The sequence below is a fragment of the Crocuta crocuta genome, unplaced genomic scaffold (assembly GCF_008692635.1).
Source record: "Crocuta crocuta isolate KB4526 unplaced genomic scaffold, BGI_CrCroc_1.0 scaffold3, whole genome shotgun sequence".
NCBI classification, from domain to species: Eukaryota; Metazoa; Chordata; class Mammalia; order Carnivora; family Hyaenidae; genus Crocuta; species Crocuta crocuta.
Window position 1 is genome coordinate 9494515 of NW_027529934.1, and position 26071 is coordinate 9520585.

The 26071-nt window shown below is 43.9% G+C and overlaps 1 protein-coding gene across 3 annotated transcripts in view; it reads left to right on the forward strand.

Annotated features, from left to right (window-relative positions):
* RGL1 (ral guanine nucleotide dissociation stimulator like 1) overlaps nt 1-26071 on the forward strand; it is a 163529-nt gene that overhangs the window by 134597 nt on the left and 2861 nt on the right. For all 3 annotated transcript variants that reach the window (XM_077763256.1, XM_077763258.1, XM_077763257.1), the window contains 7 exons: nt 833-919; nt 2749-2781; nt 4818-4939; nt 7407-7496; nt 14131-14317; nt 18255-18509; nt 22732-22846. In XM_077763256.1, the coding sequence (XP_077619382.1) occupies nt 833-919; nt 2749-2781; nt 4818-4939; nt 7407-7496; nt 14131-14317; nt 18255-18509; nt 22732-22846 (889 nt within the window). The remainder of the gene's footprint in view (nt 1-832; nt 920-2748; nt 2782-4817; nt 4940-7406; nt 7497-14130; nt 14318-18254; nt 18510-22731; nt 22847-26071) is intronic.

A 26071-nucleotide genomic window follows, 5' to 3' on the forward strand; every position in this document is an offset into this window, starting at 1 on the left:
TGGTCTCTCGTGTTTCTCATGACCTTGACAGTCCTAAGGAATACTGTCTTGTTATCCTTAGAAGGGCCCACACTCAGAGTGTGTCTGGGTTGTTTTCTACGCTGAGGTTACGGGTTTGGGGGGAGAATATGAGAGAAGCAAAGTGCCGTTCTCATCACATCATATCAAGGAGCATGTGACATCTGGTGTCACTGGTGATGTGAACCTTCATCAGTTGGTTAAAGTAGTATTTTGCTGGATTTTCCACTTTGAAGTTATGTTTCCCTTCCCCACCTCTGTTCTTTGGAAGTGAGCCACAAAGTCTAGCCCAAGAGGCCATCTTAATAGTGGCACTCCGCTGTCATGTGGCGAACCCTCTCCTTCAGTGTGCAGCGCTTCACTCTTACCGACGGCGAGCCCATTGCACCCCACCAGGAGTATCCACACACTCTGAAGAGAAACGAATGGCATCCCTTGAACAGCCTACACACAATAGGAATCCTTCTGTGAACACCCTTGAGCATACTTGTGTGATCTCCTGGCGCTGAGCTTGTTTACATACCTTTGAAAGTTAGAGCTTAGGTGATAGAATACCTGTCCTTTTTAAAATTTTTGAAAATGTCACTCATGGAGGTTAACACTAATGGCCCCAAGTCAGGTCTTGAATGGACATTAATGTTTCTCCAGATGTTGTCAAAGCTCATCGGCCATTCAGAGGCTGCTGCTTCCATCTGTGAATGGTCACTTGCCAAATCTGGCCAGCAACAGGCTCATTGGCTCCAGCCCGGAGGCTCCTGAAACCCTTCAACTTTTCATTAACGACAAAGACCGTTTTGCTCTGCTTGCTCTTCAGGGTGTGATGCAGGGAACTGTGCCCTACCTGGGCACCTTCCTGACTGACCTGACCATGCTGGACACTGCTCTTCAGGATTACATTGAGGTGAGCCATGGGCACCCAGCGGCTTGGATACCCAAGAGAGAAATGCACTTAACTGGTGTCTGTCGAGGGCCCGTTATGGACACGGCACTGTGTTAGGCGCCGTGACGAGTACAAAGGAGAGTAAGTGGCTCACTGTTCAGTGGGAGCTATACATCGAAGCAGGCGGTGACTGGAAATACTAAGATTTCAAACACATGCGGTGAGAGAAGAGAGCAGGTCACCCTCAGGTCCATATGTGGGTCTGGTAGCAAGGCCTCGTGAAGGAGTGGTTTTGAGAAAGACCTTATGTTGAGTAGAACTTTGGCACGTGGGCCTGAAGGGTGATGTGCCTTTATATTCCACTTGGTGAGGTAGGGAGGCGGTCAAATGCCCAAGGCGCTTTTGTGCCCTTTCTCCTGCCCGCATGCGCATGTGCGCGCTCTCTCTCCCTCTCTCAGTGGGAAGAGAAGTGAGATTTAAGTTACTTGCTGGTAGCTGTTCTAAAATATTAAGTGGAGAAGAAATCTGACATTTGAAGTGAGATTTAAGGATTGCTTGTATATCTAAGTTTACCTCCCCTCCCTGGTTATCACGTGAGATGAGCCTGCTTTTCCTCCGTCAGAATGTCAGAATTAGAAGGCGGGGCCGTTGTTTTGCACAAACCTCCCACGGTGCTGTTGTGGGCATGTGCATTCATTTTGCATTTCCTGAGCCCTATCTCTTCCCATCCTCTGCCTCAGCTTATCTCAGGAAACACTCATTCACATTGGAGAATTTTGGGGGAGTGACCAATGCCCTAGAAGTGAAATCCAGCCTGCTGAGAACAGGAGCTACGGGATGAAGAATTGAAACTTAAGTTTTCATGAGGCTGTGTGGAAGGGACTTCCCTTTTGATAAACCATTGACAATTTGGTTTCCAGTATGAGTCAATGACCATCTGTTTTTGTTGCTTTGGGTCAAGAATAAAGTGTAATGGAACATTTACTCAAGCTTTTGCCCTTACTGGCTCTACAAATATATTTGGATTCTGAATTGTAACTTCCTTCATTATTACTTTAGTTAGTTTCAGACTTTTTCTTTTTAATTCATATATATATATATATTAGAGACAGAGTGCATATGTGAGCAGGGGAGAGGGGCAGAGAAAGACAGAGACAGAGAGAGAAAATTTTAAGCAGGCTCCATGCTCAGCATGAAACTGGACTTGGGGCTTGATCCCACAACACTGGGATCATGACCTGAGCCTAAATCAAGAGTTGGACGCTAAGTTGACTGAGCCACCCAGGCAACCCCAGTTTCAGACATTTTATAAGAAGACTGTCTGCATATCCTATCCTATTATGATTAAAAGAATGTTTTTCTTTTCTTTTTTAAAATATAATTTATTGTCAAATTGGCTTATATACAACACCCAGTGCTTATCCCAATGAGTGCCCTCCTCAATGCCCATCACCTATTTTCCCCTCTTCCCCACCCCCTCGTCAACCCTCAGTATTGTTCTCTGTATTTAAGAATATCTTATGGTTTGCCTCCCTCCGTCTCTCTTTGGAACTTTTTTTCCCCCATCCCTTCCCCCATGGTCTTCTGTTCAGTTTCTCAAGATCCACATATGAGTGAAAACATATGGTATCTGTCTTTCTCTGACTGACTTATTTTACTCAGCATAGTACCCTCTGTTTTTCTTGAAGCAAATGCTGCTCTCTTCCTACATAGGAGCCAAAATTATAGTGTCATTAATAATTGTGACTTTATCATCCCTGTGATATATTTTAATGAGACATAGGACAACATAGGTCTGTATTTCAAAGTAGGTTGGTTTGTCACCATTTTTTAAATTTAATTTCTTTCAGGGAGGGCTGATAAACTTTGAGAAAAGGAGAAGGGTAAGTAGATGTCTTGGCTGCAGTTTTCTATTTCACTTCATCTGGGCATAAAAAAGGGAAGAGGAGACTTAAACTTTGAATTAGCATCTATGAAGCATTTATCATATACCATTGTGCCTTGTGCATTCTATGTATAAACCCCCCCCCCCCCCCACCGGAGTGCTGTAAAATAGGTTTTATCTTCCTCAACTTGACCAAGGGTCCCTTGGTAGCGGAGCCAGGAACAAGCCCTGTCCTGCTGCTCCAGAGCCCCTGTTTCTTTCCTTACCCCCTCCTCCCTGCCCATCTCATTGTTTATAATTAGCTTGGGCAATAACAGGTTCACCCGGTGAAGGTGAAGGAGCTTCAAAAGAGTAAATGACATGAAAGAGTTAATAAAGATGGTGAACTCTGGGTCTGAGAGAGGAAAGGAGAGGGTCTTCACTGTTACACATGGATGCTTATTCTTTTCCTTTCCTGTCAACACGAGAAGGGAGTGTTCAACATCAACTTGAATGTTTCTGTGGATAGAATTGTGGATAGTTTTGCACTGCACTGAAAAAGATAAAACAGGGCTTTGAAAATTTACTGTGGTTTTCATGTTAGAATAGTGTGTTTGAAGAAATACGGAAATGAATCAAAGGAAAATGAGCAAAATAATGCCCTTGCGCCCCACCCCCCACCCTAATACTCCTTATTCTTTACTTATTCAGTCATTCTTTCATTCCACCAAAATTGCTGACATACCTAACATGGGTTGAAGCCTCTGATAGGTTTGGGACTGTAGCAGAGAAAACCCGGAGCCCCCTGCCCTCATAAAGTTCACAATCCAGGAGGAAAAGTAGACAAATAAGGAAGTTATAATACAGCCTATAGGGCTTGTGAGCAGAAGTAGACGGTATCACAGGAATATGTAGGAGGGGCATCGATCCCCAACTTGTAGAGCCAGAGAAACTTCCAAGAGGAAGGAGGAAATGACATTGAGTTAAAATCAAAACTTCAGGAGCCAACCAGGCTGAGCTCATTAATAACAAGATATGCTAGCCTAGACAAATTTAAGTCCCCTGTCCCTAGCAGAGTAGAGCATGACGATAAATGTTCCTTGAGGATATCAAGACCAAGAGCTGAAGTCATTGGATGCGAAGTTGATGCCCACACAATCTGCTCATCATTGAATTTCTTCTGTCATGTCCTGGACCGATAAAACAAATTTACTTATTGGCCGTGAGAGTTACCCATCTTTGTCCTTGAACTTCAGAATAACCCTGGATGGTACTCTCTTTCCTTTTAAGACTAGCATGTTAAACTTTTGGAAAATTTGAGTATAAAACCTAAAGCTAAAACCTTATACCCTTTGGTATAAAAACCTTATACCCTTTGTTGACTTAAAAAAAATCTTTATTGAAACATCTAAAGAAGTATAAATAATTTTGGATATAATTATATACTTGCTTCTCTTGTGAGCTTTAAAAGATTTAGTGAAAGGATTTACTGGAGTAGTAAAAACCCAAGGATTTGGGAAATCCAAACATTTGAGTTTATGAGGCCCCAGACTGTTTAGATATTCAGCCCCACCAAAACTTATTTACTGAGGAGTAAGGGTTGAAGAAGATGGGGATGGGGAACTTAGGAGCCTCCTGACTTAAAGTTAATTTTTGTCTTTATCTTTTAGGACATAGTAATGGAAATTTAAAATATACTTTGGAAGTACACAACTTTAAAAAATAACTTTTCTATCCTTAGAATGAAAACATGAAAGAGAAAAAGGAAGCCACTATGGCTTTAGGTAATCACTAGTTTGGGTTGCTCTGCTAGCTTGTTTTATTCACGTAAATTGCTTTTGCAAGAAGAAGGGAGGATTGGCAAGTAAGCATACTTGGGATTCAGAGTTGAGATTCACAGTTCTTTCACTTCTAAGAAAGGCGGTACTTTAGAGTCCTCCTCGATGTTTTTCTCCATTGTTTATCCTAATGTGGTGTGTTTTCATGTTGAAAGATGTACACACTATTTGGTTGGCCTTATTATTTACTTTCTTTTTGGTGTTCTGTCTGCTGTAGGAATTCGAAGTGATCGCCCAGATAAAACTCTTACAATCTGCCTGCAATAGCTATTGTATGACCCCAGACCCAAAGTTCATCCAGTGGTTCCAGAGGCAGCAGCTCCTAACAGAGGAGGAAAGGTAGGTGTGCATATTGCCTATCAGGGTGGAGCTAAGGTGTTGGTGAGAGGCATACGACATCCATTTCCTCACTCAGCCATTTGTTCAGCAACTATTTATTGAGCAGCTACCAGATTCTAGATGCTCTTCAAAGGGTAATGGTGTAGCAGGCAAAGCCAGACTGATGGTGTCTGAAGATGTGCTTTCAGATTCTTGGTTCCACCATTTATTTATCTTCGTAATCTTGAACAAGTCACTTTTTCTTCCTGGTCTTCAGGATGCTCATTTATAAAATATTTGTTTGTGAGGATTAGATGAAATCATATTTGGAAAATCATTGTTAACGTGCAGTTCATCAACATCACCACCACCACCACCACCACCATCGTCACCCTGTTTGCCATTTTTGTTCATTGCTACCGGCTTTCCAGGGAGCTTTCACCTGGGAAGGAGAGACAGACTCATGAAAAATAGAAATATGGTAGGTAACTAAAATGCCACAGGACCTGTGGGCAGGAGCATTTCCTTTGACCAAGGATGAGGGGAGGTAGGGAAGATAATCAGAAAGGTGTAAACATTTGGGCTGAAGGTAAGATTTCACTAGGAGAACTGGGGAAGAACATTCCATACAGAGGGTAGAACAGCAACAAAGGCTTGGGGGCCTGACATGGTTGGCATTGGGAAGAACAGTGAGAACTCTTTTGGCTGGGACACAAGGGACAGTTTTCAGAATCATGGTTGACAAGCATGGAAAAGTACATTAACTCCAGTGCCTTGACTGTTGGCCCAGCAAGGGTATTACTCTTTACCCTGTAGTCTAGCGGATCAGAGTCTGTTGGCTGTATCTGGCCTACCATGTGTTTTTACATTTTGAAATGGTTGAAAATAAAAAAGAGAGAAGATTGTAACATGGGACAGTTATTTGACATCTAAGATTTAGTATCCATAAATAAGGTTTTATTGGAATACAGCCCATTCATTTACATCTTATTTATGGTTGCTTTCATGCTTTAAAGGCAGCAAATTAGGCAGGAGAGAGACCATATAGCCTGCAAAGCCTAAAACACTTGCTATCTGGTCCTTTAAAGAAAATATTTGCTGACCCCTGATGTAGTAGACTGGGGGATAGCCTTGAAAATTTATCATCAGGGACAGCAAAATTGACAGCAAAACAAGTATTTTGCAAATGAGGAAATTGAGATTCAGAGAATAACTGAACTTGTCAGTGATAGAGTTTGGATTTAAACTCCAGTCTTCTTGACTCTCCAACCTAAGCTCTCCAGGTGGTTGTGTAATGTTGGGCAAATCACATACAGACCTCAGTCCCCTCATTTGGAAGATAGGTGATTTCTGAGGTCCTTTGTAATCCCCGTTGCATTAAAACAAAACCTGTGATTCAGGGCTCATTCGTTGGTGAAGATGTTTTCTTTGCCATGTAGAAAATAAAGCAGGTACTGCCTCTCTTTGCATTTCTGCTCTGACAATCAGGTTGTATGAATTAACTTTCTCTCTATGTGTACGTCCTTCTCACATACATACCATGGCTGGTGGTCTGGATCAGAAAGTCTAGACCCACAATATCAGCTATAACAATTAACTGTTTGTTATTTGTAATAATTGACTTTTTAGTGATTAGAAGAATCTTGCTAAATATACCCTGTTTTTTTCTGCCCTATTTATAACCACCTGTAGAGCTTAATATTTCAAAAATTCCTGTATCAATGAATCCCTGTACATGAGCAAACACCTAAATACATCTTTAGGTTTAAAAAAAAGTGCACATAATTAACGACTTAGCAGCTACCATTCACCACACTGACCCTTCCTCACCTACACAGAACCAAATACATCTACTAGTTAGAGCTACCAGCTTTCATAAAAGACATTTCAAGTCAAACATAAATTCCTCTTGTATGTCTGCAAGTTATAGTTGCCTGGCATATAGGTGTCTGAATTTGGAGCATTTTTAATTTAGGCTGTTTTGGCACTTAAAAATCATATTTAATGTATCTTTACCAATAATATAACTGCCTCTGTCTATTCATTAAAGATTGGTTTACGAAAGCCTCTTCTTTCATTTCTCTTAGACAAAAAGTTGCGCATATGCACACACGCATGAAGTAATGAAGGGAGGTACCAGATAAGAAGTAATTCTCCCCCTGGCTTGTAGCAGGATGAGAATGATCAGGAAACAGAGGAGTCAGTCTTTGATGCGGCCAAAGCACCCAGTCCCTCCCTGAGGCATGCAGCCCTAAACAGCCGTGATCCGTAGGCCAGGGTGGGGGTGAGAGGAGGGGGCACACATATAAATTTTAACATCTTGGCCATTCAGTCCATCCCCTCTGACACTGGTGGTAGAACAACACGGCATGTATATTTACTCTGAACGGTCAGAGACCTCCCTCTAAAACAAACTTGGCAGATCATGTGTGTTTCCCTTTCTTCAGTTCTCAAGCTCTGACCTCACGAGCTCCCCTCTCTTCCCCAGCTACGCCCTGTCCTGTGAGATCGAAGCAGCTGCAGACGCCAGTGCCACTTCACCCAAGCCTCGGAAGAGCATGGTGAAGAGGCTCAGCCTGTGAGTGTCACCCGCGGGTCCCAGGGGATCCCATCAGAGAAGGGATGGGAAGGGTGTTCAGTACTGTAGCCCTGAGCCAGGCCAGAAGGGAGGAGCAGTTCCCTCACTTGTTAATCGTTCTGTCACGAGCCCTACATAATTTCTAAATCGATTCCTTCTTCTCCACTGTTCTCTCTGGCGTGGACCACCGTCATCTCCTGCCTGGAGATGCCCACAACATCCTTACTGGCGTCTGGCCCCAACAGTCCATTCTCCACCAAATAGTTTGGTATTAAAACATACACCAGATTATGCCACTTCCTTGCTTAAAAACCTCTGTGGCTTTTATTTGAATTTGCACCCAGACTCCTTATCGTGGCTTAGGAGGACTCTCATGGTCCTCTCCCAACCTTCTTGACCACCTTCCTCTCATCCAACCTTCGCCCTTGTTCACCGAGACTCAGCCATACCCTTCGTCTGGCCACACCCATCTTCTAGCCATCTGCCAAGCACACCAGGCTCGTTCTTGCCTCAGGGCCTTTGCACCGGATGTTCCTTTGGCCTGGCATGTGCATTCTCTGTGCTGGCTCCTTCAGATATGGGCGACAGTGTTTGCTCCCGAGAGAGAGCCTTCTCTGGTGCCGCTGCCCACCCCCATCACTCTCGGTCACATCGGCTGCTTCTTGTAGCGGAACGTAAGCGGCAAAGAGCAGGACCCTTGTCCATCACACTCATGGCTGTGTGCCCAGCCCAGTGCCAGGCATGCAAGAGACACTCCAGAGCCAACTTCATGATACCTGTCTCCCTTTGAGTAAAATCAGGGGTCCTTACTAAAGTGGCCCTCAAGACTCTTTAGGGACTGCAGTGCCATCCCAGTGCTGCCTGTCCCTTGCCTGTCTGTGCTCATCTTTCCCTGTTCACTCCACTCTGCTTTCCAGCCACCCACACCTCCCTGAACGTGCGAGGCCCTCCGTTTCTTCTGCTTAGAACACTGCTCCCCAAATAGCCAAGTGACTCACTCACTCCCTTCAGAAGTTTGCTGAGACATCACCTTCTCAGCCTTCTGCCAACCACTTTATTTAATACTATGCCCTGTCTGCCTTACCTGCCCGTGGCACCCTCTCTCACCTTCACCCACTTTGAATTTCTCCACTGCCTTTACCTCCATGGGACATACTGTATGCTGTATGAGTCTGTTAATTATCTCGAATGCAAACTCCATGAAGGCAGGCACGTATGTCTGGTTTCTGTTCATTGCTGTTTCCCCAGAACCTAGAATGGTGCCTGGCACATAGTAGGTGATTAATAAATATTTATTGAATGAATAAATTGAGCCATGTGCCAACACTATTTTAAGAACAATACACGTATTTTTGATCCAATCCACAAAATAACCTAAGTGGTAGGTCCTAATGTTACACCAACTTTATAAACCACGAAAGTAAGGCACAGACAGGGTAAATAGTGTGTTAGTTATTGGAAGATCTGGATTCAAACTCAAGATTTGGCCATAGAACAAGATGCCGTTTTACTATACTACCTATGGGGAAAATACTTTCTGAAGGAAGAGAAGAAGGAAAGATAGAGCAGGAGGTAAAAAGTAGGGGAAGAGGAAGATGAGGGAGAGAAGGAAGACAAGGAAGAGGGAAAGGGTGCAGAGGGTGGAGGAAAGAATGAGAGACTGTTACTTAATTAGACCCTGTGCACTGATGGTAGCCATTTTTACAGAAGAGCCAGAGAGGATCAGGTCTGTGTCACAAGTTGATCTCTCAGACATTAGACTCTAAGAGACATCAGGCTAATGAATCAAATGAAGGCTAAAGAGGTCAGTGCCAGGAAACAGGGATTGCCATTTGATTAATAACTTGGCTCTTCCCTTTGAAGACCTATACCTGGGCTTGATCTCCGGGGCGTCTCGGTCAGCATTGGCTGGCGACGGGCAAGAACAGTGATTAGGAAACATTGGCCAGGTTTTTTTTGTGTGTCAGGGTGGCTTGGGAGCCCTGCTGACTCGGAAGATGCCAGCTTTCCACCACTTCTCTGTTGTGTGAATGTCTGTGTCCTCATTTGTGAGGCCAGAATAGTAATGTTCATCTCGGTGGGTTGTTTCACTGCTGGTGGGGTTGCAACGCTCCTCAAACACTGCCTCACTCTCAAAGGGGCCTGAAAAGCTACAGTTATTTTCTCACGAAACAACTTCTGTTCCTGTCTTTTTTTTTGGGGGGGGGGGGGTGTCAGGATTCAGTCTGTTTCTGTGTGAGTTTGCTACTTCCCAGCCCAGTCTGTCCACCCACTCAGTGAGTCCCAGTGAGACCTGGAGGCAAGGATGCCGCATGAACTTGGATATTGCCATATTTCCAATTCACATGTGAAGGTCCTTACCGGCTGTGGAGGGCATAATCTCCCACTAATGACACTGCTCAGGCTTCCACCTGATATCAGGTGACAGCTGAAGGTGACATTGGGATTGGGATTTTATAGAAAGCATTTTGAAGGTAATCTTCATATCTTACCAAACCTCTGCCCTGGCCCTCCTGAACGCTAGATTTCTGAGCTCACAGATTGAATAGATAGCTCATAGATTGAATAGCCCCTATAGAATTTCCATAGTGTCTTGCCATCTTGTCACGGCTGCAGTTCTGGAGGAGAATGAGCTCTCTTTTGAGGTAACCCGAGGGCCTGACCATGCCTTGTCAGCTCGTAAGATGGACACCTACACAGGGAATCCGAGTTCCCGAGAGGTGGGTCCAGGAGTGCTGGGCATCTTGATGGTCTTCTGCAACAGAAATAATCGGAAATTTCTGGACCTGCTATGGCAGTCAGAGGTCAGCACAGGCATATCTATTCCTTTTTTTAAATTTTGAAATTTTGTAAGTTTATTATTTATTTTGAGACAGAGAATGAGCAGAGGAGAGGCAGCGAGAGAGGGAGATAGAANCAGCCCAGTCTGTCCACCCACTCAGTGAGTCCCAGTGAGACCCGGAGGCAAGGATGCCACATGAACTTGGATATTGCCATATTTCCAATTCACGTGTGAAGGTCCTTAACGGCTGTGGAGGGCATAATCTCCCACTAATGACACTGCTCAGGCTTCCACCTGATATCAGGTGACAGCTGAAGGTGACATTGGGATTGGGATTTTATAGAAAGCATTTTGAAGGTAATCTTCATATCTTACCAAACCTCTGCCCTGGCCCTCCTGAACGCTAGATTTCTGAGCTCACAGATTGAATAGATAGCTCATAGATTGAATAGCCCCTATAGAATTTCCATAGTGTCTTGCCATCTTGTCACGGCTGCAGTTCTGGAGGAGAATGAGCTCTCTTTTGAGGTAACCCGAGGGCCTGACCATGCCTTGTCAGCTCGTAAGATGGACACCTACACAGGGAATCCGAGTTCCCGAGAGGTGGGTCCAGGAGTGCTGGGCATCTTGATGGTCTTCTGCAACAGAAATAATCGGAAATTTCTGGACCTGCTATGGCAGTCAGAGGTCAGCACAGGCATATCTATTCCTTTTTTTAAATTTTGAAATTTTGTAAGTTTATTATTTATTTTGAGACAGAGAATGAGCAGAGGAGAGGCAGCGAGAGAGGGAGATAGAAGATCTGAAGCGGGCTCCATGCAGACAGCAGAGAGCCCGATGCGGGGCTCGAACTCGTGAACTGTGAGATCATGACCCGAGTTGAAGTCAGACACTTAACTGACTTAAGATGCCACCCAGGCATCCCAAGTAATCCTAAGGGCTACTCCCTTTGCCCTCTTGCTTTTTCTTCCCTGTCCTCAGGCAGTAGCCACTGTAGGTGCGTTTGGACATAACTGTACCCCTCTACCCTCTTCAACCCAGCTATCCGGTTGCTTTAGCACCCCTGGGTCCTCTCTTTGCACCGAGAGAGACACCTGCATAAACCCTGCAAAGATATTCACATGAGGCAGGACTGTCAGGGTGCAGTGCCGTGCATAAAGTGTGGTAGACACTGAGTACGTTCTCTCATTGGTGAAATCTTGCCAAGATGCTTGAGTTTAAACCTTTGAAATCTGAGTTTGAACAAGTATTATGAATAAAAGAGGCCACATTGTCACCCTTCGTATTCCTTGGACATATAAGGGTAATTGTATGCCACCGATTTCCAAAATGTCTTATGATCTTCGCATTTTTTAAAATGTGGCAAATGTACTTTCTGCTTGCCCCACATTTAACAATCCATTTTCTAAAGAGGTTGGAAAGGATTCTGAAGCCGTAAGGGAAGGCGTGCTTGGTCTGAAAGTCAGAGATGCCTAGTATTGAGCTAGAATTAACCTTTACGAAGCAGAAATGACCTCATGGAATTGTACAAATGGAAGAACCTTTAGTCTTGACCAATTTTATTCTAAGCTAGATCCTCAGATGACGGGCTACGGACCACTATTTCACAGCCTTCAACGTCTACCTCGTAATTCACGGAGGTGTACGACAAGTGGCATTGTTTTTCCTCCTGTGAATTGTGGTCAGAGTTTAGGGCTTTCCCCTAGAGACCCCCTAGGGTTTGGAAGTCCAAGAAAGGAAGTGACATGGAAAATGGGACAAGAGGTGGTGGGTGGAGATGAGGCAGAACAAAGATATGCTTCAGGTCTTGAAATTTGAGTTATAATTTCTGAAATATTTAATGAAAAATCAAGCTCAGTAGTTCTACTCTTGTTATTTTGTCCAGTCTGTGCTTGTTGGGCTTGGCTGCATTTGCTAGTTCCTTTAAATGCCTTTCCTTCTTGCATCTTGCCCTTCCCTCCTTTGACTCCTTTTCACATTGTCTGTTAATGTAAACCTTCTCCGTGTTTGTCTGAGAAAGTCTTTATTTTGCGCTCACTCACAGAATTCTATTAGCTGGGTATAGAATTCAAGGATGACCATTATTTTCACTTAGCACTTTGAAGACATTATTCCATGCCTTCTGACTTCTGCTGTTTGCTTTTGAAATGTCTGCTATCTATTTAATTCCCATTCCTTTGTATTATGCACCCCCCGCCATTGCTTTTAAGAGCTTCTTTTGTCTTTGATATACTGTTAGAGAGTTTAAGTGAGTGTTGAGTCTTATTTATCCTATTCAAGACATGGTTCCTGAATCTAACAATTCAGGCAGTTCATTAGTTCTGGAACCTTCTCACCCACCATCTCTTCAGTTAAGGTCATCCTTCCATTCTCTTCATGGTCTTCTCTTGGAACCCTTCTTACACATGTCAGCATCTCTTATTCCAATCTCTATCTTTTAACCTTTCTTATTTTCCATGCCTTTATATTTTGATGCTGATTTCTGATAATTTTCTTCATATCTATCATCTTGTTCACAGTGCTTCTCTTAAGCAGTTATTTAACCCTTTTACTGAGTTTTTACTTTAAATCACTAAATTTTTTGGTCTAGAAGTGAATTTTTTTTCCAAATTGTCTTCCTGTTCTTTTGTCAGGATGTCTTGTTCTTCTCTACTGTTTTCAACCTTTTTTCTTAGATCTTTAATATATTAAACATATTTATTTTATAGCCTGGTCCATGGTAGACACTCAAACATTTATCAAATGAATGGATAAGTCATTAGTTTCTTTCTGTCAATTCTTGTATCTGAAGGTCTCAAGAGTCTAACGTTTGTTGACTCCCTTTGGGTGGAATATTTCCTTGTATGTTTTTGTAATATTATGAACTCATCTTTATTAGAAAATCCTCTATATCCTGGGCTGAAAGTGTATTCCTCCAGAAAGATTTCTTAATTCTGGTTTGCACCAAAGTATAGCATAGGTAGGAAATCTGAGTGAGGTGCTGGCCAAGATCACACATGATTTCAGGGGAGACATTTTTCTTTCACCCAAGCTCAGGCCAAGACAGATAAGCTTTCTTGTTGTCTTCCTGTGCCAGCAGGAAGATATTTTTCTAGCCCATCTTTTTACTAAGGGTGTAGCTCTTTGAGGGTCTTGGCTCTATAAGGGATTTCAATTTCAACTCCCCACCTTATATAAACAGAGGCCCTCATCTTTGGGTCTGTATATGTGTTAAGACCCGTGTTCCTAGCTCCCCAAGATTGGTACCTCCTGCTCCCCACCCAGAGCAGCTGCAGGATTAGCTCACATGCTTCTGGTTTTCAGTTCCCTTTTCATTTATGGCCCATAGGGATTTTCCTTACTGTGTTGCAAGCTCAACTTTAAAAAGAGTTTTTAATGTTTCTTATCCGGTTGTTTTATAGTGAAGTGGTTTAGCTCATTGTAGTTCACCAGATTGTTGGAAACAGAAGTTGTCCTCCTTGGTTTCTTGGCCAAAGCAGTGCCATCTTCTTCTTTAGCCTCATCCATTGTTCATTTTATGATGGTACGTGGCAGGATGAGGTGATGGGATTTTGATCCTGCCACTATGGTCTGTTGCATGTTAAAAAATGAAGAACCATTGACCTAGAAAGACCTCAGATGAATATGGCCTCTCATTCAGCTAAACAATCTCTGTGTTCTTTGAGGTTGGAAATGACCTACTCAGATGAGACGTTTACTGTGATCTATTAGGCACTTTATAGGAAATGTTTTCCAATAATGCCAGGGCATGCAGGATTGACAAAACAATTAAGGGGTTAATTACCGCAAAATATTTGCTAAGTCGTGGATTCCAGATTTGTAAACAAATGCCTGGCACTATGTGTTTTGCAGATTGTTTCTGGGGTCAGACATTATGACCAGTAGCACTCCCACCAAAGAGCAGCCCAAGTCCACTGCCAGTGGGAGCTCTGGTGAAAGCATGGACTCCGTCAGTGTGTCATCCTGCGAGTCAAACCACTCAGAGGCTGAGGAGGGCTCCATCACTCCCATGGACACACCTGATGAGCCTCAAAAAAAGGTATATGCTTATTCCCTTCCGATAAATCCTAATGTAGACAACTGATGTAGTGTTTGCCAATGAGAATGTCTGTTTTCAAGTTTATCACTGTACAGTATGTTGAAATTCATGTTTATAGGATCTGCAAAGTAGAGTTCAATCTAGGGACCCATTCTTCATGGAAACAGGTCCAAAAACAATGAGCATGTTGGTTTATTCCTGTGGCCTTTGAAATATTGTCCTGGATCCAAAGGTGACTGAAGGATTGTGGCCTGTAACATGAGGTACACTTTTTAGGAGTCATAGAATTTTCTTAGAAGGAGCGCAAAGTCACAAGACAGATGTGTCAGCCTCTTGGTGTCATACCTTGTCTTCACCATGCTTTTACCATAATAATGTTACACAGTAAACCACTCCAGAACTCAGTGACTTAAAACAACAGCATCTGCTGGTTGGTTGATGTGCACCGGGCTTAGCCTTGGCCATGGGTTTGGGCCAGGTCTGCTCCTTGCATTCTTTTCGGAATTATGAGGCTATCCAGGGCATATTGTGAGTATGCTAAGACAGATGAGCAAGAGAGCAAGCCCAACCCCATAGGCATGTATCAAGCCTTCACTTTGGTCATAATACCAACATTTTATTGCCCAAAGCAAATCATGTGGCCACATCTCACATAAGTAAGTCAGGCAGGGGACTCCTTCTAATGGGAGGAACTGTGGAGTCCCAGGACAAAGGACATGGATACAGAGGGGCGTAAGGAGTTGGTAGCAAGTATACAATCTGCCATGTCCCAAAAAAGAGAAAGCTATGAGAGGTGATAAAAGAATTCCCATAGAGGGTGTCTATTTTCCATGGCTTCATAAAGAAATAAAACAAGATGTGACTTAATCTTCTGTACGCATCTGCTTTAATTTCCTGGTGAAGAAACTTGAAATCAGAAACATCAACTGTGATGTGACTACAATTTGCACCGTTTGGAGGGAGATTTTTGGCCAGCCAGACTTGCTGTGTAAGTGAGTGTTAGCCCCTTAGCTTATGCATAGGCCAGGGACGTAGAGTGGTAAGAATTCCTCCATGTGGTGTGTTTCTGCCATTCTGTAAGGGGATCGGTGTGCAGTTTCACATTGTGTTATGAACAACAGCAGCAATAGAGGAACCCTCAGGTGATCTCATCACAATGTAGCCGATCCAGGACGGACATCATACTCAGGATGAGTATGTCTGAGGTGTCTCAGGCTGAGATGTCTCAGGTGCTGCCCCAGCCAACCCTCATGCCCTGAAATCCAGAGGAACATCCTCCAAACTTTGAAGGAAAAGCTCTGCAAACACCTTGGAGCCTGTTCTCTGTTTTCCCAGGCATATTTTCAAAACCGGAGATGTAATCATTCTCCATGACTTGACATACGGCATTGTATTCATCAAAATCTGGAGTGAGGCATCATTCTTCACCTTTAGACAGGTTCTTATTCTTTGTGGCCCCCTTTTCTGATGGACATCATACAAAAGTGAAAATAGGGGTATATCACACATATCTTTGTGGGATTTCTCCCTGTCCAGGAAGGGGATGGAATCGCCTTCACACCTGTTGGCGCATTGGACGTGTGTGAAGGTCCAGATCATCCCTTTTAAAACTACACAGGAGCCAGCCCAGCAGGTATCATTTGCACCCCACTTGCTACAACCTTTTTGACTCCTCCCTTATCACATGGGTGCTTCAGTTTCTTGCACAAGTCGGGAATTTTTATTCTTCAGATGAACCTTCCTCAGAGGCATGAAGTTCTGTAGGTTTAAAGCGGAATCATTGACTTGGATGCATGTACACGCGGGGCTGCAGTATCCCTGGATGTCACCTGGAAAGGCGTTGGTGTCCCCTGCTCCCCACGTAGCGGGACCTGGAGGACCTCCACAGCCTCTCCCTACTCTGGATCCTGAGCCTCCAGATGCCCCGCCCATGCCTTTCCCAGCGGTGCTCCACGAGGTTGCTCCGTTCAGTGAAGTGTACTTGGCATTCCTGTTTCTTCATCCCCCAATCATGGTTTCTAAACATTTAATTTCACACCTGCTCCTCATAGCAGATTCTCAGTAAGAACTAGAGGTTTCCTCAAGTGGTCCGTTGAGAGCTGCTGTACTTCAGGCGTCTTCAAGGCTTTATCGTAATCATAAATGTCATTAAAATTATGGAAAATCTAACAGAGGAAAGGGGATTTATGTAGAGGAAAAGGGAGGTGAAAAAAATTGAGCTAGTAATTGGACAACAGACCTTCTTGGCTACTGTGTGTGGTGCATCTTTAAGCAAAGTGATGCTGTTGAAATCATGCACCATCAGTTTGCCCTCACACTGAGTCACAAAGTGGATTCCCTTGGTAAAATAGACAAAACATGTTACTAAGTAAGCCATATTATGACAGAGTCACAGTTAGATTTCTACATATCAGAGTTGTGAAATCAGCTTGCGGGCTCTAATTAAACTAATCATATAGTAGAATTTAATGTAAAGTTATGCTATAGGAAGACATCCTTAGGAAATAAAATAGAATAAACTCCATTTTACTTGGAAGCTAGATAATCAGGATGCTTAATTTCTGTACTCTTTCTCTTTGGAAAACTAGATTGACATGAAAGACATAAGTAGGTTACTTATTTTTTAAATGACTTCCGAAATGTTTGTTAAGATTAATGTGGTATAATTTAGCTTAACTCATTCTGAGAAATCACTTGTAATTTTCTACAGTAAGAATTGTTATTTAAAGTGATTGAATTTAGTGGTGTTTGGGTTTTTTCCCCCAGATTTTTATGTGAAGTCCCTTTATTTTATTTTTTAGGAAAGTTACAGTTTTATTTATTTATTTTTTAACATGTATTAGTTTATTTTTATTTATTTTTTTAACACAACCTAATGAGTTTTGGGCATCCTATTTCATTGGTAATTAGTCTTGCATAGTTTATGGTTAACTATGTAGTTAATCGGAAAAGCACATTAACTATAGCACCTCGTTCCCTAACTGTCCTTGATATACAATGTGAAAATGTATACAGTTGGTCCTAGAAACAAATGTAGAAAGTAATGGAGCTTCTCATAAGCTGTGGTCCCTTTGGGCAAGACCCTCTATTTCTCTGAATCTTTTTTCCCTTTATAATGCTCTGAGTTTTGTTCACAAGATAGTTGTGAGAGCAACATGAGATAAGATATACAAAAGCTCATCACAAACATCACAGTGCAAACATCACCAAGGTGGTGGTATACTATGTTCATTTACCACGTTCTCATCAACTTTGGAGTGGGCCTTCGCTATGTGCTTGCTGTGTGAACCTGGCCTTTGGAGTCAGGAAACTGGGGAGCATGTCATGCTGGTGCTGCCAACAGTTTTCTCTCTGGCCTCAGGTTCCTCAGGAGTAGAACACGACTGGGGCCAGGTGATGTCCAGAGGCCTAATGTTCCATCCAGAGCTGTAGAATCTGTGGCCTTATCTTAGAAGCTTCTAAAACTTTCTCTCCTGCTACAAAATCTGTGATGTGGAGCCAGAATAGAAAAGATCGTGGTGGGCATGTTAAGCAGCATTCCCACTCAAGACAGTAGGACTGGGTAAGGCTTTCCTCCAGCTCTGGTTAAGCTTCCAGCTTCCTCCTGGACTCCACGTTACCCTCTAGTTTCTGGTATTTGCTGCCATCTGCTGGTCACTTCCTTAAATGCAGCTGCAAACTCGGGGAATTGTGACAGCTGCCTTGCGTCCATCCTCACCTGGATGTAGAGTGACCAGGGCAAGTACTGAGTCGCTGACAGGAATCTGCCAACAGGGTACTTACCCCAGTGACAAGATGTGTGTGTGCTGTGCGCTGTTGTGGAGGAAGTAACTGAAGTTCATTCATCGCAGCCTCTACTTCTGCTTTGAAAATTACGAAGCACGCCATTGGCCAAGGTTCTAATCTGCTTCCTTCTGGGGTGTGTTTACTCTTGCAGCTCTCTGAGTCTTCCTCATCATGTTCTTCTATCCATTCCATGGACACAACTTCCTCAGGGATGTCGTCCTTAATAAACCCCCTCTCCTCCCCTCCGGCCTGCAACAACAACCCTAAAATCCACAAGCGCTCCGTCTCGGTGACATCCATTACCTCGACAGTGCTGCCTCCCGTTTACAACCAACAGAACGAAGACACCTGCATAATCCGCATCAGTATAGAGGACAACAATGGCAACATGTACAAGAGCATCATGGTAAGGCACTCAGACTGACACCCCTAAGCATGCACAGTATTAGTGTACACGTAGGCATCCGCCCAAAATGAATGTGTACCAGAATCTCCCTGGGTATACACAGTAATATATTTATATAAGCTGCTACACACCAGCAGTGGCCATAAGATATAATGTTTACATCTTAAAAATTGCTAAAACTTCTCCCACTCAGTGTCACTTTTTTCACAAGCATCCATTTGGATGACTGTATAATGTACCCCAGGGAAGATGCAGCTCCTGCATCCTTCTAGGAAGTCTTCCCACGGAACTACAATGTCTGGATTTGTAATGAACTCTCATGCATTCTCGGCAGTGTCCTCCATGCTGGCCGGTCTTTCTCCTTTAGTCATTTGGAATCAAACTTAGTAAGGTGAATGATCAGGCTGGAAACACGGTTTGATTCCACCAGGAACTGTTTTATAAATTAAATGAGACAGACCTTTTTGAGCTCCTTGCAAAAACCGTGCTTCTGACACACTCTCAAAATTGTCTTGAATCAACTGCAGGCCTTTTGGAATACGTCAGGCCTCTCCTGGTAATAATCTTAGGTGTGTAATTCCAGGAAGAGACTCTGTCATTTGTAGGACACTTCGTATCCCAAAGGACAGGCTCTCATCTGCCCTGGATCCTGTCTTCTCCCATCTTTATCACCCGCCTTCCTGGAGGGCCCACGAAGTGCTCACGAGCTCGGCTCTGAATATAACCTACACACTGTCTTCTTTCTAAAATTCCAAAGGAAAACTTTCCTAACACAATTATCGAATCAACAAAAGATCCTTGAACGTTGGGATGTGTACTTGTCACTGGGCCGGGCTTCGTGGATAGGGAGATGAATGAGGCGCTTCTGTCTTTGGGGGCCTTCCAATCAGAAGGGAGCTCAGAAAGCATTATTCAACATGCACCAAATTCTCTAATAGAGGTCAGGCCAGATTGCAAAGGGCCTCCAGCCCTCAAGTAGGAGTTTGTGTCCTACAGGCAATAGCATCTTATTGAAGGCCTTGAAGTAGTGATCAGATTTGTTCACTGGAAAAGTAGTTGACATTGTGGAGACAGTACTCTGGTGGGGGGTAGATGGGACCATCTTCCTCATAGCAAGGAAGCGAGTCAGGAAGCTGCTCTCATAGTCCATGTAGAGGATGATGAAGGCTTGAATGACAGCCATGTGGTTGGAGACAACATGGATTTTTGATTTTTATGAGGTAGAATTGCAGAATCCATTAGTTTAGTCGTCAGCTTTGGGTTACCGTTACAGGGTATGAGGAAGGGGGAAAACTAAAGGCTTTTGAGTGGTGGTTGGTGGTGCTATCAAGTGAGGTGCACAGTACTGGATGAGGAGGGTTGGGGGGCGCTTACATTGGAGGGGCAGCAGGACACCCAGCTGACATTGTCCAGAAGATGGGCCAGCGCGAGGCTGGCTCTTAGAGTTGTCCAGCTTACGTGGTGGACAGGGTCACGCAGGGAGTGAGAGCAGGGACAGAACTCAAGCGGGGGAGAGAGAGAGATTGAGGTGGAAGAACCACCGAGAAGCCACACCATCAGTGTTATTATTGTATTTTCAGTGTGGCTTCTTCACACGGCTTCTCTCACACATGCCAACAGAGAAGAAAGTCCCACCTCGTAACTAGACCGTGTCTCTGAAATAAAAGCTAAGAAGTGACACAGGCGACCACGTGGATGGATCTCTAAAACACCACGTTGTGCTAAAGAAACCAGACACAAACGATGACATGCTGCAGGAGTCTTTTCTTTCAGAAACAGTCCAAACGAACCTTTGGTATTAGAAGCTAGCCTCAGGGAGGAGGTACAGGGAATTCTTCGCATTCTCTATTTAAGGTGCGTGAAAGTGACATGCTAGTGTCATCCAACACTGTTCCATTGAGTACACCAGCCACATGTGGCAATTGAGCATTTAAAATGGGAATAGTCCAAATGGAGATGTACTGTGAGTGTAAAATATATACCAGATTTTGAAGACGTAGTACAAAAGAAAGAATTTCTCGCTAATATTTTTGGATTATATACTGAAATCATACTTTGGATGTAAGGGAATAAATAAAATATATTATTAAAATTAATTTCCCTTTTGAAAAACTTTTTTTAATATGGCTACTAGATATGTAAGATGAGAAATGGGGCTGGCATTATGTATATCTGCCGGATAGTGCTGGTTCAGAATGTCAGCCCGAGGTTGCGAAATTGCGCTGACTGGGACTCTCCACCCCACTCAGTACATTGAGCGGGACAGAGTAATAAACTCTCATGGAGAGCCCTTGGCCATATCCCATCCTCGTTTGGACACACCTGGGGAAGTTTAAGGTCAAGATAGTTAAGGATAGGATAGGCTGGCTCTCTCCTTAGGTAGGTTTAAAGTTGACAACTTAGCCTGACGTTAATCACCTTAGCGCCCCATCCATCCCCCAGTGCGATCCTCTCTCTTTCACCTTATGCTTCTGGTCCAGTTTGATCCAGCTGTGGGAGTATTTTCTTTAGACTATCAAAACACATATTTCCTCTTTTAGAATTTTGTGTGCATCTATTTCTCCCTTGTAAAGGAATATGCCGGATGTTTTGGTAATAGACAAATGAACAGGGTCTTTGTCGCTTACAAGGACCCCATTGTAATGTGTGCTGTTTATTGAATCACAAATACCAGCTGCTGGTCCAGACCAGAGGGAGACATCTAGGTCCTTCAGGCTCTGTGACAGTTTCTTGGAGGAAATCAGTTGTCTTTTTCTTCTTTTAGTTTTTTAAACTTTTTCTTTTATTATTTACTTACTTACTGTCTCTCCTCTTACCTCCTGGTGAGAACAGCTTTTATTTTTAAGTAACGGTAANTTTCTTTTAGTTTTTTAAATTTTTTCTTTTATTATTTACTTGCTTACTTACTGTCTCTCCTCTTACCTCCTGGTGAGAACAGCTTTTATTTTTAAGTAACGGTAATTTGTGGGGTGTGTGTGTGTGTGTGTGTGTGTGTGTACACGTGTGCATTCTTTCTGATGTAAAGAAATCGCTCACAGGATGTTAGAAGAGTCAGCCCCTCTTTACCTCTCGCGCTGAGCACCCTGCCAATAGTTGGCTGAAGTACAAAGATAAAGGGGAGAAAGTCAGAACTGGGGGTGAGGAGAAACTTTACTTGCACTTGAAAAATGTTATATTTATTATTTTCGAACACCTAGAAGCCGATTTTTATTGAAGCCTAATTTACATCCAATTATGTACACAGATCTTAAGTGTTCAGTTCCTTGGGTTTTGATAACTACCTGTATCTGAGTAACTATCACCCCAAACCTAGATAAAGAACATTTTTCATCCCCCAAAATTCCCTTGTGCCCCTTCCAATCAGTCCCCCCCTTTGCCCCTAGTAAAGGTTAAGTTTCATTATTGTTAGTTTTCTAAAGCCATAGATTAGGTTTGCTTGTTTTTCAAAAGAAATGACTCCTGTTTCATGTAATCTTTCATGTCTAGCTTTTCTTGCACAATGTGATGCTTTTGAGATTCATCCACATTGTTGCATGTGTCGGATTTGAGTTTACAGCTGCTGAGTTGTGCTCTCTCAGGAATATACTATAATCTGTCTGTCCGTTTCCCCTGTTCTCTGCTGTCGAGGCGATTCGGGTTCATTCCAGTCTGAGGCCATTATGGATGAATCTGCTGTCAACATTTGTGTAGAAGTCCTTTTGCAGATACAGGTTTTCATTTCTCTCGGGGAATACCTAGCAGGGAGATTGCTGAGTCATGGGGTCTCTTGCGCGTTTTGAATGGGTCCTCGCGCAGAACTGTGGTCACTTGTCTCCCCCAGGTTGTGGCCCGGCGTCATGGCGGCAGCTCAGTGGGTACGGACGATTTTAGCCCAGGACCAAAAAATGCCCTGTGCTTCCCATGGCCCCCTCCTCCTCCACCCTGCCCCCAACTGGAACCCCAGCCGGTGTGGAGGAGCCTGGCAAGGGGCATGCTCTGGTTTACTGCGGGACGGCAGTTGACTGGGGGAGGAGGGGGCTGTGAGACTAAGCATCCCACCATCATTCAGCTCCCTAGGGTGGAGCCACGACTAGAACCCAGGAGCTCTGGCTCTGGGTCCCGTTCCACTGCACTGGGCCGTCGCTGCCATGAAGACACATGGCAGCAAGAATAAGAGGGTCAAGAGAACTCTTTCAGGCGACATGAAGCAGAATACTTAGAAGCCCTTCCATTGTCTTTCCAGTTGACAAGCCAGGATAAAACCCCCGCAGTGATCCAGAGGGCGATGCTGAAGCACAACCTGGACTCAGACCCGGCTGAGGAGTATGAGCTGGTACAGGTCATCTCGGAGGACAAAGGTGGGCGCACGGCGCGTCTCCTGGCGGGTTGCCTGGTGTGTGAAGTCAGAGAACGAACCCAGTGGAACCCAGTAGGGGTGTTTAGTTATGGGGAGGTGGTATTGTGTGTGGGACCCTGCCATCACCTCACTCGTAGAATGGAGCGTCTCAAGCTGCCCCCACAGTGGCCCTGTTTTTCCTACGATTTTTCTGCGCATCCTCATGCCCATTGCCTATAAACTTTTTTTTTAAATGTTTTATTTATTTCGAGAGAGAGAGACAACGTGAGAGGGGGAGGGTCAGAGAGAGAGGGAGACACAGAATCTAAAACAGGCTCCAGGCTCTGAGCTGTCAGCACAGAGCCCGACGCGGGGCTCGAACCCACGAACCGTGAAATCATGACCTGAGCCGAAGTCGGACACTTAACCAACTGAGCCACCCAGGCNGTGGTATTGTGTGTGGGACCCTGCCATCACCTCACTCGTAGAATGGAGCGTCTCAAGCTGCCCCCACAGTGGCCCTGTTTTTCCTACGATTTTTCTGCGCATCCTCATGCCCATTGTCTATAAACTTTTTTTTTAAATGTTTTATTTATTTCTAGAGAGAGAGACAACGTGAGAGGGGGAGGGTCAGAGAGAGGGGGAGACACAGAATCTAAAACAGGCTCCAGGCTCTGAGCTGTCAGCACAGAGCCCGACGCGGGGCTCGAACCCACGAACCGTGAAATCATGACCTGAGCCGAAGTCGGACGCTTAACCGACTGAGCCACCCAGGCACCCCTGTAAACTTTTTTTTTAAGTTTATTTATTTATTTTGAGAGAGAGAAAGAGAGAGAGCAAAAGGGGAGGAGCAGAGAGAGGGAGAGAGAGAATCCCAATTAGGCTCCATGCTGTTTGTGCAGAGCCTGACACGAGGCTTGAGCTCATGAACCGTGAGATAATGACCTGAGATGAAACCTTAACCACTGAGCCACCCAGGTGCTGCTGCATTCTCCATAAACTTTCTAGCAAACATTCTCCTTGGAAGGGGTCACTCCCCGTGTCAGAAGGTGAGGGGAGGTGGGGCCTTTTGGGTCTTTGCAGATAGTCACGTACCTCCGTCACCCAGTAATGTGTGTTTCAGTTGTATGTGAACCTGAAATGTAGTGGTCCTTGTAATAATTTCTCACTGTTTCAGTTAATCATGCATGAGAGGCTTAGAGATTTATCTTACAGTTTATCTTTTAATTTTTTATTAAAAAAATTTTTTGATGCTTTTATTTAGAGAGAGAGAGACAGAGAGCAAGCAGGGGAGGGGCAGAGTGAGAGAGGGAGACACAGAGTCCAAAGCAGGCTCCAGGCTCTGAGCTGTCAACACAGAGCCTGACACAGAGCTCGAACTCACTAACCACGTGGTTGTGACCTGAGCCAGTGGTTGAACTGAGTCACCCAGGCACCCCTCTTTCAGTTTATCTTTATTCATGATTGATGTTCAAGTAGCAAAAGTTTCTAACTCCAGAATCTGAAGGCTCTTTATCTCACACTTAACTGAGGCAAAGACCTGGTGATCTGGGAAATACTTCGGTATGTCTAGAAGCCCATTGTTGGCAGAAATTCCTTTTAGGAAAACTGGTGGCAAATACTTACCCTGAACGTATCTATTTGCCGGTTTGAATCGGGGTTGTATTTGTTGAGAGGAGGAGACAAGCTGGTAGGTAAGTCCTCTGTACCCTGTCACGTCGTAGAAACTCAGTCAAAAGAAGTCTCTTTCTAAGTGCGGTTAATGACTGAAACTAACCCTATCTACTGGCAGACCCAACACTAACCAATTCACATATCATTTTGTTGTTGTTGTTTGTTTATTTTTGAGAGAGAGACAGAGCATGACTGGGGCAGGGGCAGAGAGAGAGGGAGACACAGAATCTGAAGCAGGCTCCAGGCTCTGAGCTGTCAGCACAGAGCCCGAGACGGGGCTTGAACTCACGAATTGTGAAATCATGACCTGAGCTGAAGTCAGAGCTCAACCTACTGAGCCTCCCAGGCGCCCCTAATTCACACATCTTAGTGCTTGTTCCCCAAGTATAGCTAAAACAAGAATTATAAAAGTTGGGAATATGGGAAAGGAACAGCTGTTCCTACTCCATTTGACCAAAGCATCATCTAGGCTGTATCCTGGGCCCAGAGAAGAGTGGCTGAAATTAGAATAGTACTTTTTCCTAGAGATGAAATACTTAGCCTTTGAGAAAATTCTTTTTCAATTGCCTCTTGGGAGTTTTCTCATTCAGCAGGGTTTGTGGGGCAAACCCTTGTCAATTATAACTTTTATTGTAGTTACCGTTAAAATTCTAAGCCTAAAAAGTGATCTCTTGAGTTTTACCATGTTGCCCACAAAACAACACTAAGGTGAGACCAGTTGGTCTGAAGAACCAGGAATCCTGAGGTGTATAGTCTGGGCCCAGTTTCATTCACCACTTGGGTGGTCTTTGATGGGCTGCTTGACCTCCTCAGGCCTTGGTCCTTAATTAGTGAAAAGGAGGCAGTACCCACTAGTCCTTCATACACCATAGGGCAGTTGTGAGGATAACAAGAAATAGTGTGCTCCAAACTACTTTGGACATATGCTAAGTGATCTATAGCTGTGAGGTGAATTTTTACTGACCCGGGAATATGTGGGCAGGAGACTGGGGACACTTTAGGGGAGTTATTCTTTTTGGGACATTTGTGCAAAATGTACCAGAGTCACTTAGAACCTGATTGCATCAGTCTTGCTATAAGATTTCAGTGTTTGAAGTTAACATAAGCTTGACTGAATCCATTCTGCAGTCAGATGCCTCTAATAATTGCCTCTCCTACTCCATTGCCCATTTTACCTTTGATTCCCATTTGTTTTTTTAGATACCCATTACCCCTGAGTGCTAAGTAGTATATTCCTTCTTTTAAAAATATAAACGAATTAAAATAATTTTGCTTGATAATTTCATATTATACTTGGAATGGTCCCAGTTCAGAAATTGCAGCTGTCTGGTTGGGAATCACTGAAGTAGACAACAGTTTAAATATTTACAGATATACTCTATCTTATATAGATGCTGTTTAGTATTCAGCTGGTTCGACTTGGTGTTACTTCAAAAAATATTTCAATATTCCAAGTAGAAAGTTCTGGAAAATGCTGTAGATTTTTTTTCTCCCCCACATCATTGGATTCTCTCAGTCTCTGAGAAAAGCCACATGCTGGAGTAGAAAATGGACCATGGGAGGAAGGTTACCT